General features: G+C 47.8%; 1 protein-coding gene across 1 annotated transcript in view; it reads right to left on the bottom strand.

The window, feature by feature from the left end:
• Window positions 1-1,020: 1,020 nt before the first annotated feature.
• Window positions 1,021-13,021, bottom strand: part of LOC145530128 (histone-lysine N-methyltransferase PRDM9-like) — a 56,499-nt gene continuing 44,498 nt past the window's right edge. The window contains 3 exon segments of the mRNA XM_081550948.1: window positions 1,021-1,634; window positions 3,317-3,510; window positions 4,636-4,703. Coding sequence (XP_081407074.1) covers window positions 1,021-1,634; window positions 3,317-3,510; window positions 4,636-4,703 — 876 coding nt within the window.

Below are 13,021 nucleotides of genomic sequence, written 5' to 3'. Positions count from 1 at the left end.
TGAAGGACATGCAGAAAACAAAATTCTGTAAAGCAATTATCCTTCAATTAAAAAATAAGAAAAGGTTAAAGAAAAAACCACAAAGAACAGCAAAGGTGGGGCTTGCCTTCTCAGCCAGCCTCTGCCAGATTCTCCCTGTGCTCATGCATCAGACCAAAATGCTGCTGCCTCCACCGTGTGTCACAGATGAGAACAGAGACACAGAGAGGCTGAGCATCTTGCCCCAGGTCGCACAGCTGTTGAGGGCAGGGCTGAGAACTGGACCCCTGTGGTCTAATCTGGAGTCCAGAGGCTGTGATGACCCTGAGGGAGAGGCAAAGACCAGATGGCCCAGGCTGAGCCAGGTACACACACACGCACACACATACGTGCACGAGGCCTTCACCTTTGAGGCCACAGAGGTCAGAGGAAACCAGAGGGCAAACCCTAGATTTGCCTGTCTTTCTCAAACCCTAGATTCCTCTCCCTGGACCCAGGAACCGACTGTCCCATGACCTAACTGAGTTGGCTCCAGAATTATGCCTTCCCAGGGGTTCAGCTACCACTGGATCCCACCGCTCTCAGTAATAAGTGGGGAATAAGTACATAGTCTGGGCTTCAGATTTGTTTGGAGACAAAATTTATTAGGAGTACAAAAAACCATGAAGGCAATTGGCATGAACATCTCCGGAACACTTAAGAAACCCTCTGCTGTTTATCTATCTCCTCTCCTGTCATGAAAGTGGAAGGTCTATTTAATCAATTAATTCTGTGCTTATCACACTCTTTCTTTAAAATGTTTATTTATGTATTTATTTATTCGGCTGCACTGTGTCTTAGTTGCAGCATGTGGGAGCTAGTTCCCCAATCAGGTATTGAACATGGATCTCTGCATTGGAGTCTCGGCCACTAGACCACCTGGGAAGTCTCTCCTCATACTCTTGGGGACAGTAACAGGTCATAGACCTCCTCTGAGGCCCCCTTAGAGCTAAGGCATGGGGTGGCTGCAGTAATCCTAAGATGTGGTTTGTTGGTCATGACTCACTCACACTCCCTGCACACATAGGGCTTCTCCCCTGTGTGTGTCCTCTGGTGTGTGATGAGATGGGACTTCCGACTGAAGCTTCGCCCACACTCCCCGCAAACATAGGGCTTCTCCCCTGTGTGTGTCCTCTGGTGTGTGATGAGACTTGACCTATCCTTGGAGACTTGCCCACACTCTCTGTACTTGTCTCTCATAATCCCTGAGACCCCTGCCCCCATGAATGATTTGCCTGTGTCCTCTGGATTCAGTTTCTGGCTTGTGCTGGGCTCTTCTGTCATTCTCTCATGCACCCCAGAACCCCTCATTTGCCCTCTGGATGAGTAGGAAGAGGCCCTTGAAATCCTCTTCAGCCTTACGCTTTCCAGCAAAGGGTGGGGCCTTTCCTTAGCCTCGTGACCCTCAGGTTTGTCACTCGGGCTGTGTGGATCGGAATATCACTGCTGCTGATTTTGATTGCCTGGGCAGGGATCCTCTGCTTGGAGGTGGTCTCTTTTAGATGGTCTCAGGAGGGTTTGAGAGGGGTGATTGCGTTGGACATGTTGGCTGAGGAATTTCTGACTAGAGAAGGCCAGAGAGCGGGAGGCACATGGGTGGATCTTGGGCTTCAGTTCTGCTGAAAGAGAAAGCTTTGGTCAGGTAGCTGGTTTGCCATGGGAAGGCCTGCCCACTAATCATCTAAGTGTTGACAGCACACAATTTGTCTCCCATCAAGTGTGTCTTTACAGTCCACTTTTCCATTCCATTCTTATTCACTACATCTACAGAAATCCAGGAAGCCTGTGTCAAGGGCCTTTTCTACATATCACCCAGACTAGGGACCTTCCAGCAGCATCAGAGGCAGCGTCTCTCCTGATACAGGTGGATCTGCAGGGACCTTTCCCTGCGTGTAAGTATCTGAAAAGTCATGTCACCGTGGTCACAGGTATTTTACCCTACTGAGAGATAAGACTCTTGATGACTTAGGTGGAATCTTCCTGAGCAGCTCCCTGTGAGGGGAAAGGGTCTATTAAGTTAGGGGCGCCTGGCCTGGAACTCTCTGCATATGGGAGGCAGCACAGGGGGTAGTTAGAGCAGGTTTGAGTAAAGCTGACTTTGTGGCTCCTGGTTCAAAGAGCAGCCTTTGTGCCGATCTCTGCAGGAAGTGGGTTTCAGACTGGATGAAACCGAGTGGCCCAGGTCCCACTGACCACAGGTCTCTGGCTCCTGCTGCCCCAACTGGTTCACAAATTGCTCCTCTCTCAGTTTTCCATAAATCAGAAAATAAAGGCATGTCCTTTCTCAAGCCTCACCAGTATTCATACCTCATTTATTTCATTCAGTCTTAGCTCATTTAACATTCACTAGGAAGTCCTGTTTAAGAATACATCTCCAGCCAGACTCCTCACACCCTCACTCCCGTGCATCTTCAGCCAGCCCACTCTCCCCTCATGTCTGGCAACGAACTGACCTCTGAGGGGACTCCCCGCTGCTGTCTCTTCCCCAAAATGAACCAAAGCATCGTCACAGAACAGAGAACGTGCCGCTTGCAGCTGAAAGCCTCACGGTTGTTCTGTGTCACCCAGGAAGACCCCTGGGGCCTGCACGTGGACACGGGCCCTGAGGCTTCCATGTCCGGTCCAGCCTCCTTCCTCGCCCTCTGTGCTTCCTCCTGCGACCACCGGCATGGCCTCTCGTCCCGGCCCTGGGGCTGTGGCACTGGCTGCTCCCCTGCCTGGAATCGTTTCCCAGGGGTGTTATCTCTGCAGAGACCCTGCCCCACCATCCTGCGCCACATCCCACCCTCTGCTCAGGCTGATCCGAGGCACTTTTCCTGCGCTGTTTTCCTCAGAGCACCAGCCCCTGTCTGGTATGAAGCCCGTGCTGCCCCAGGGCAGTGGTTCTGTCTGTTTCGGTGGGTGGAGCCCTGTCTGGCGCATAGTATGAGCTCACATGACAACCAACTGAAACAGTGACTGAATGCCAATCACTGTACACGTGTCGCTTAGAAATGGGAGGAAATGAGGAAGAAACAGGGAGAGGTGAGAGGGCGGGTCGGTGCTGGGAAACTTGCTGTTTGCCTCTGAGCCTTTCAGCAGAAGGTGATGTGACATAGTTTTTGCACAAAATTTTGAAAATTTGAAGTAACATTTTTAATATAAAAATCTTTCCTAACAGTCATATGAAATGAATCAAATTCTGAGGCATTTTAATGACGACTTGACTGACTTTAGACTGGACTGTACTCTGCTTCGGAATCGGACCAGGGAGGCTCCCCAGGATGGGCTGGGGCGCTGGAAGAGGGGTGGCGCTCACCTCTCCCGGCCGCGAGCTCGCTCTTCCCCCTGCTGTCCCGCTTGATGCCCAGGTCCTGGCCATACTCGTCCCCGTACCAGACCAGCAGCTCCCAGCCCAGCCTGACCACCTGGCAGGTTCGGTAGAAGATCTGCCCGTGATACTGGAAGGGCACCAGGTTCTGCTCCTAGTCGTCCCGGGCACAGTTCACATACCTGGGGTCCAGTCCAGGAGAGGGAAAGAAACCTCAGGTGATGAGTGCCCTCCAGGGTCGGACCATGCCCAGCTCCTTGCCTTCAGGCTCTGAGGCTGCCGTGGTTCCCACCACCCCTCATGGGGACCTTCTGTTCACACCTTCGACCAGGCCGTGTGAACTCTTATTTCCAGATCCTGTTTCCAGTCCTCTTCCTGGCTCGAATGTTTTTCTCTCCTTACTTAATTAGTCACTTTCCAGAGCCCAGTTCTAGACTCATCTCCACCTGGACTGTCCACGAGGCTGGTGACCTCCAGCTCCCCTAAACTCTAAATTAAGTTCTCTTTCATTCCACAGGACTTGGTGCTCCTTGGCTAGCACACACCCCGCAGCACTCACCCCAGCCTGCCTCCTCTCCCGAGGCTTTTCTTCAATCTCCCCACGTGTATCCAGGGTCCTACTCACTTGCCCACCCCGTCCCATGGAAACTTGGAGCGTGCTCTGAGATAGCTTGAGACCCAGAACAGTAATAGTTTATTCACTTTCTGCCTGCCCTGATGAAAGGAGAGGCCCTCAGAGAATGGCCATGCTCACAGCCATCCTGCCCCCTATTCCTTCCCACACCTCAGGGCTCACTTCTCACTGGAACCAAGCCTGGGGAAGTTGTTGCCCACATGGACTCAAGGTCTCCTGTGTTAGGTTATCCTGGCGCTGTGCAGCTACTCAAAGATAGAAAAATCAAGGTTACTGTTCCTAAAATCAATTGGCTAATGTCTGTCTGCAGTATGTTCTCCAAAAGGACATGGTTTGTGTGATCTACTTCAGTAACGAAGTTCGCTGACTAAACTGAAACATTAAGTGCTTGGTAAGTGTCAATTAAGTGAGTTAAAGTGTCCCTGGTGAATCTAGATTCCTCAAGTTGTTTTCAAGTCCCCCAGTTTTGTTCAGCATATAGACTTGTATTTTGAGGGCACATGCTATATTTTTATTTCGTTCTTTCTAATGTCTTTTGAAATGAAAAAGCATGATATGGAGGGAAAAGAGGAAATAAGATGTGAAAGCTATTGAGGGAGACAGGTTGAGAAGGAAAGGGGTGTGGGCTTGAGGGAAGAGCAACGTCTACAAACTGCAGACTCACTGCACTCACCTCATCCAGTTGGCCAAAGACGTGTCCTTTCTATCCACATACTCATAGCAGTTTCTCCCTTTGGTGATCTGAGTGTCAGAAAAAGAGTTACAATCTTTCTTCTCTCTTTTATTTATTTATTTATTTTTTGGTAGGAAGCAATAGAAGAACTATTTCTCTATGCTGTCATTGGTGCTCTTCAGCCTGCATGGATTCAGCTGCTTTCATCAAGAGCCTCTTTAGTTCTTCTTCCCTTTCTGCCATAAGGGTGGTGTCATTTGTATATCTGAGGTTATTGATATTTCTGCCAGCAATCTTGATTCCAGCTTGTGCTTCATCCAGCCCAGTGTTTCTCAGGATGTACTCTGCATGTAAGTTAAATAAGCAGGGTGGCAATATACAGTCTTGACATACTTCTTTCCCAATTGAGAATCAGTCCAGTGATCCATGTCCGGTTCTAACTGTTGCTTCTTGACCGGGATAAAGTTTTGCAGGAGGCAGATAAGGTGGTCTCATATTCCCATCTGCTTAAGAATTTTCCACAGTTTGTTGTGATTCACACAGTCAAAGGCTTTATCATAGTCAATGAAGCAGAAATAGGTTTTTTTTTTTTTTCCTGGAATTCTCTTGCTTTTTTGTGATCCAGCAGATGTTGGCAATTTGATCTCTGGCACCTCTGGCTTTTCTAAATCCACCTTGAACATATGGGAGTTCTTGGTTCATGGACTGTTGAAGCCTGGCTTGGAGAATTTTGAGCATTACTTTGCTAGCATGTGAAATCAGTGCAGCTGTGTGGTAGTTTGAACATTCTTTGGCATTGCCCTTTTCTGGGATTGGAATGAAAACTGACCTTTTCCAGTCCTATGGCCACTGCTGAGTTTTCCAAATTTCCTGGCATATTGAGTGCAGCACTTTAACAGCATCATCTTTTAGGATTTCAAATAGCTCAGCTGGAATTCCATCTCCTTCACTAGCTTTGTTCATAGCGATGCTTCCTAAGGCCCAGTTGACTTCACACTCTAGGATGTCTGGCTCTAGGTGAGTGATCAAATCATCATGGTTATCTGGGTCATTAAGATCTTTCTTGTATAGTTCTGTGTATTCTTGCTGCCTCTTCTTAATATCCTCTGCTTCCGTTAGGCCCATACTATTTATGTCATTTATGGAGCGCATCTTTGCATGAAATGTTCCCTTGGTATCTCTAATTTTGTTTGCACATATTCGAGTATTTTAACTGGGATGGGTGGAGAATGTTCAGGAGCAGCTAGCCTAGGGATCAGGCAGCATTTACTTCAAGATGCCTCTGCGTGGTCCCGCAGCTTCCCACCGAGGACCCTCCTTGTGGGAGTGGGGGTGGGGGTTTAGGAGGGTAGAGGAGGGGGTCAGAAGTGTGGAAGAGGGGGTCGGGAGTGTGGAGGAGGGGTGGGAGAGTGGAAGGGCTGCTGTCTGCATGTAAGTCCCCACCCCCGACCATCTTCAGCATTGCTCATTGGTGTAACAAGTATTCTAATTGGGTTTTCACCTGTGTATCTGGTGGGTTCTTAATGAGCAATGTGAACAGTGACATTTAATGTCCTCAGTCAGGACTAGATACTTACTATGCCACATACAGGTGTAAGAACCTGGGGAGGCATGTGCAGCCAGTACCCCTAGGGACAGGGTTCAGACTTGACCCCTCAACATTTTGCGGTCCAGCAACTGCTTTAACATTTCTGAGGGCCCAGTGCTGACTCTAAGGGTTCTGTCATCCAGCCTCCATCTTCCTTTAGTGAGACCCACACTTCTAGGATCCCACAGAGCAGGGCCTGTGTGAGTTCTCTGTGGCTTCTCTAACAGACGACCACATGTTGGGTGATTTAAAACAGGAGGAGTTCATCCTCCCCCAGTCCTGGAGGCCAGACACCTGAGATCAAGGTGGCGCAGGGCTGAGGTCCCTCCAGAGGCTCCAGGATAGGGTCCTTCCTGCCTTTTCCAGCTTTGGGGCTCCAGGGGTCCCGGGGCTTGTGGCCCCCTCCCTCCCATCTCTGCCTCCATCTTCATGAGGCTTCTCGTCTGTGTCCTCTTTCATCTCTTATAAGGACTCTGTCAGTTGGATCGAAGGTCACCCTAACCTTAGATGACCTTACCCTGAGATCCTTAACTACATCTACAGAGACTCTTTTCCCAGGTATGGCCCTGTTCCCGTGTTCTGGGGGGGACACATCTTTTGGGGCCACTATTCACCCCATTATCTGTATATAAAATAACCCTTATTTTAGGAGATCACCACAGGCCCATATAGACGGGCACAGACAGCAGCCACACAGGTGGGGTCTGGAGAGAATGAGGATCCTGGATCACCTGGAACGGATCAAGGCCTGGCTTCATCAGGTGAGGGGAATCACAGGGAGGAGGGGGCATGGTCTTGTTCAGGCTTCAAAAACACCATGTTGGGTGGGATGTGAGACGCACGGTGAGGGCAGGGAACTTTGTCAGGGCCTGATGGAGGGATTCGGCTTGGGCCAAGGCTGAGGGTGTAGAGGGGAATTAGTGTGGGGGTTGGCCGTACGCCCTGGAGAAGGAGCTGACAGTCCCTGGGGCACAAGGAACTGGGAACCCAGGAGGCCTCCGTGTTCCTGAACCAAACTTGAGTCCACACACCTGAGTGCAGTAAAGCCAGTTGCCTGACACCATTTGCAGTAAAGGAAAGTGCAGCATTAATTGTAAAGGCACCAATACCTGGAGACAGGTACTGCTAAGCTGCTGCTAAGTCGCTTCAGTCGTGTCCGACTCTGTGCGACCCCATAGACCGCAGCCCACCAGGCTCCACCATCCCTGGGATCATCCAGGCAAGAATACTGGAGTGGGTTGCCATTTCCTTCTCCGGTGCATGAAAGGGAAGAGTGAAAGTGAAGTTGCTCAGTCGTGTCCGTGAGACAGGTAACTCGTGCTCTAAACCCTGAAATCCCTGAAGGGTTTCAGGAAAGCAGTTTTACAGGCCACATGAGGGAGGGGGGTCACAGAGTATGTGATTCGCTGGTGCACGGTTCTCTGGTTGGTGAGGTAACAGGCAGCTCACCTCACAAATCCTCAGGCGCTGGACACTCTGGGGGTGATGCGTTCATGCTCATCAAGTTCTTCCACTCAGTGGGGCTTTTAGCAGCTGTAAAACAACTCCCTGAGTGTGCCTCAGATACTATTATCTCCATACTTCAGAGAGGAGCTGCAGCAGAGGATACGGGACGGGGTCTGTCCTGGGAGGGCCCCATAGGCTCCTGCTCGGTTACACCAGGTGTCTGGGCTCAGCAGCTGGAAAAGTTGGGGCTGCCTCCTGGCTGTGGGCAGCAGCAGGATCGCAGTCCTTGAGGGGCCTGTTAGCCCCCAGGATGAGATGGGGAGGCCGTGGACGGACAGATGCACCTGGCCTGGGAGAGGGGTGCAGGCTGGAAATGTCACTGGAATCATCGCAGAGAGAAAGGGGAAAGGCCAGGAGGGGGCAGGTGGGTTATAGCCCCTACATGCAGGTGATGGTGGTCCTGTTGGTCACAACTCAGAGCCATAAGGAGTGGTGGTCAGGGGCTCAGCTTCATCCTCTTGTTCTTTGCTTATATGTAACTTCCCACTCTTGCAGCGAGGAGCCTGGCCCCCACCATCTGCATCTGTCAGTTCTTTTCTCCTCTTCAGATTACATGTACAGTGGTCTCAGAATTGCTAGCTACTGCACTCTGGAAAGATCTCTATAAAATGAAGCCCAGTGTTTATGTGCAGGTCATTTTGCCTTTTGTGTATCGATTTCATTCATTTCCAAAGTCACATTTTTCCCCATCTCCTACAGTGAGATACATTTTTCATGCATTTCTAATGTGATGAAGTATTGTTGCATTGTGTATTCTGTCCTGCGGCTCTCCTACACTTTAAATAACTATACTTGAATAGATTGTTTGATCCCTTGGGCTATACAAATCGAAGAGCGTAGACAAATGCATAGTGACAGGTGTCCATTCTAAAGCATCACAGGGAATACTTCAACCTCCTTCAGCAGATGATCTGCTTATCATCTATGTAGCTTTGCTTTTCCTAGAATGTCATAAATGAGGTCATACTATGTGCTGTCTCTCCAGACTGTATTCTTTCACCGAGTGATATGCACATGAGATTTAACCATGCTTTTCAAGGTTTGGTGGTTCATTCCTTACTACTGATGAGTAATACTCCACTGCATGTGTATGGGAGGAAAAACAATTGTCACTCTGCCCTTCTGTAATAAAAGACAAATTACCAGGGGAAAAAACAGAAGCATACCTCCTCTATGCTTCCCTGGTGGCTTAGTGGTAAAGAATCTGCCTGTAATACAGGAGACTTGGGTTTGACCCCTGTGTTGGGAAGATCCCCTGGAGAAGGAAATGACAACCTACTCCAGTATTCTTGCCTGGGAAATCCCATGGACAGAGGAGCCTGGCGGGCTACAGTCCGTGGGGTCGCAAAGAGGCGAACACGACTTAGTGACTAAAACAACAAATAGCTTCTGTATACAGGGGAGCTACCAAAGAAACCCGAGTCACTCCCTGAAATGTCCAAAGTCATCACATTAAATACCATCTTCAGCTAAAAACAGAAGACCCTGAAGAATGGGAGAAGCCCGTTATGGAAGGTAATTATACAAAACACAGTAAAGAAGGGTATGATTGTTTATAGATTTAAGTCGGGACCTCTCCATTGATAAGTTATTTGAGTTTTAATGATCCTTTTATTTCTGGTGCAAACAGGGACAACCCTTACATGCAGAGATTTTTCTGTTGTAAATATCCATCACAAAACAGCAATTGCTATATATTTTCTTGAGATTCCTCTTTTTTTTTTTTTCATGGAAGTGGACTTAAGCAAACCTCGCAGCAGAGAGGCATACTTTGGGGTGGCATGTTCTACTTGCTTTGACATCGATATACCAAATTTGATTATACATTCATCTATTGAAGGATACCCTGATTACTTCAAGTTTTAACTATTTTGGATAGTGATGCTGTGCCTAAATTCATCTTTGTTTGCATTTGGGCATGGATTTTTCAAAGCAGTTTCCTAAATACTGGAAGTACGATTGTTGGATCCCAAGGTGAGGTTTGTTTAGCTTTGGAGAAAACTGCCCAACTGTGTTACAAGGTGGCTGTGCATGCATCCCACCAGCAGTGAGGGAGCATTCCTGCTAGTCCTCAGCCTCCAGCAGTTGGTATTGTCATATATTTAGAGTTTAGCAGTCCTAATATGTGTAGTGTGATAGCTTGTGACTTTAATTTGTAATTCCCTAATGGTGTATGATGTTGAGTGTCTGTATAAGTTTTTTTGCCTGGGTGTCTGTTCAGATCTTTACTTATTGTTTATAGGGTTGTTCAAGAGGTCTTTGTCTATTTTGTGTTCAAATCCTGTATCAGATATGAATTTTGCAAATATTTTTCTCCCAGTTTGCCGCTTGTATTTTGATTTTCCGAATGAGGTCTTTCAGAATAGACATCTTTATTTCTATAAAGTCCACAATATTTTTCTTCTGTGGACTGACAGCTTGTGTGTTAAAACTCAAAGCTCATGATACACAGGCCAAACCCTGGGGCATGTAGATTTTCTATGTTTATGTCCACAGTTTTGACAGTTTCAAAATTTAAATGTCTGTTAATAAATTTGAGTGAATTTGGTGACTACATTTCATTCTATAGTGTCAAGTTAATTATTCTTTAACTATTTTGGAGAAGTTTTGGATATTGGCAATATTTCGGTTTGAATTTCCATAGTTTAATGGACCTAGTGGAACTGCCCTGAGGGGCGGAGTCTCCACTTAGCTGTGCCTGCGCGAGTGAGGGAGGCTTGATCTGCATTCTCATTGGCTGGCAGGGAGCGAGGAGCCCGCCTCCCTGACCCACTCCCACCGCAAGCGAAACTCCCGCTGTGACTGAGCACCTGGCTGCCTGTGGCTGCTGACAGGAGTCTGGTCTCCTCAGGACCCATTAGAGTTTCAGCTTTGGGACCTTGTGGGGTTCAGTTCAGGCTGAAGGGATTCTGGTCTCCTCAGGACCTGCTCAGGTTTTGGCTTTGGGACATCGTGGGGTTCACTTCAGGCTGACAGGAGATGGGTCTCCTCAGCACCCACTGGGGCGTCAGCTTTGGGACATTGTGGTGTTCAGTGCAAGCTGATGGGAGTCTGGTCTCCTCAGCACCCACTGGGGCTTCAGCTTTGATACATTTTGGGGTTCAATCCAGGGTGATGGGAGTATGGCCCCTCAGGACACATTATGGCTTTGGCTTTGGGACATTGTGGGGTTAGTTCAGGCTGATGCAAGTCTGGTCTCCTCAGGACCTGCTGGTGCTTCAGCTCTGGGACCTTGTGGGGTTCAGTTCAGGCTGACAGGAGTCTGGTCTTTTCAGGACCCACTGGGATTTCAGCTTTGGGACATTGTGGGGTTTAGTTCAGGGAGACGGGGGTCTGGCCACTGAGGACCCACTAGGGCTTTGGCTTTGGGATGTTGTGGGGTTCAGCTTAAGCTGACGGGATTCTGGTCTTCTCAGAACCCACTGGGTTTTGAGCTTTGATACATTTTGGGGTTCAATCTAGGGTGATGGGTGTCTGGCCCCTCAGGACCCATTAGGGCTTTGGCTTTGGGACATTGTGGGGTTCAGTTGAGGCTGACGGGAGCCTGGTTTCCTCAGGACCTGCTGGGGCTTCATCTTTGGTGCATTGTGGGGTTCAGTCGAGTCTGACAGGAGTCTGGTTTCCTCAGAACCTGCAGGGAGGTGGTGCTGCTGAAGGAGAAGGTGAGGAAAATTGGGAAGAAACTTTCTGTGTGTGACTGTTGCTGAGTGTCTGTCTTCAGAGGACCCAGGAGAGTTAGGGCTTGATGTGGAAAGTTGTGGGTTTTTAGTCAGTTTTTGTCTGTGGTATAGAATGGTGTCCAGTGTTGTTCCTTGGTGTTTGGTGTCCATTTTTCCCAGCATAGTTTATTGAGGGGACTCTCCTTTCCTGGGTGTGTGTTCTTAGCTCCTTTCTTGTAAATTGATTACCATGAACCTGTAGATTTATTGCTGGGCTCTCTGGTATCTGTGCCTGTTTCTGATACAGTTCCACCCGTCTTGTGGTGCCTTTAGGTGCGTAATGTAGATTGAAGTCAGGGATGGAGGTGCTGCCAGCCTGTTCTCCTTTCTCACGGTCACTTTGGCTCTTCTGGGTCCTTTGTGGTTCCACACGGATGTTAACATTGTTTTTATTTCTGTGAAAAATGTCAATGAGATGTTGGTAGTGATTGCATGAATGTGTACGTTACTTTAGTTAGAATGGAGATTTTAACAGCATTGTCACCCATGAGCATGGGATATCTTTTCATATCTGCTCAGTTTAATTGAGCACTATGTCTGGCAGTTTTTAGCTTGCAGCTCTTTCAAGTCCTTCATTAAATTTCTAGTTTTGGGGGGATGCAATGGTACAGGGGATTATTTTCTTGATTTCTCTTTCTGATAGTTCATTATTAGTGTAGAGAATCACACATGATCTTGCAGTTCTACTGATTTATTTTTTGGCCATGCAACTCAGCATGTTGGATCTTAGTTCTCTGACCAAGGATCAAACCCGTATCCCCTGCAGTGGATACGCAGAATCTTCACCACTGGACTGCCAGGGAAGTCCCTGAATTCACTTTATAGTTCTGACAGTTGCTTTGGTGTGGTGTTACGTGGAAAACTAGAATTCAGACATCTCATAGTTTCAGTTCCATCAGGGCCATCCACAGTACCCAAGGCATGGTGGCTACTCCTCCTACGGTGACTTTTAATACCATGTGGACTACTACAAGGCAGTTAGCATCACTACTTTAGTTGAATCTGGTCTGGTTAAGTCTTGGACTCTATTGCAATGTTTGATGCCATCTCTGATTTTCTGGCATGTGACTTACATGGTTGTACTGAAAAGCAATTTACTTTCTAGTAAAATTTCAAAAGTGTCAAGTTTAAATAGTGGTTTTCTATATTTACACCAAAAAATGCAATGTGTTTTACCCCAAATAGGGTCACTTTCCCAGGGAACCAGCCCATAACTCCCAAATGGGGGATAGTTATGGTGTCCACATTACAATCCTATCCATAGGACCGCTTCAACTTGCATCAGCTGCCCAGACTTTGTGCAAATGTCTTTCTCCATTCTAACGCAGTTTTCTTTTTCTGGGACCACCACTGGGGCTTTCCCTCATGTTAAAAACTTCCATGGATTTAAAGTGACAAGATGACTATGATCTGCGTGGCTTTTTCTGTGTGGCTTCTTTCACTGAAGATGTTTTCAGTGCTTTTCCATGTTGTAACCTGTATCATTTTTTAATTGTGATTACAAACATATAATATTTATCATCTGAGTCATGTTAAGTATGCACTTCTCTAGCATTAACTGCACTCACGTTGT

The sequence above is a fragment of the Giraffa tippelskirchi genome, chromosome 12 (assembly GCF_054371585.1).
Source record: "Giraffa tippelskirchi isolate mGirTip1 chromosome 12, T2T-mGirTip1v1.2.pri, whole genome shotgun sequence".
Lineage (NCBI taxonomy): Eukaryota > Metazoa > Chordata > Mammalia > Artiodactyla > Giraffidae > Giraffa > Giraffa tippelskirchi.
The sequence above is the reverse complement of the archived record's forward strand: the minus strand, read 5'-3'. Positions and strand labels throughout refer to the sequence as shown.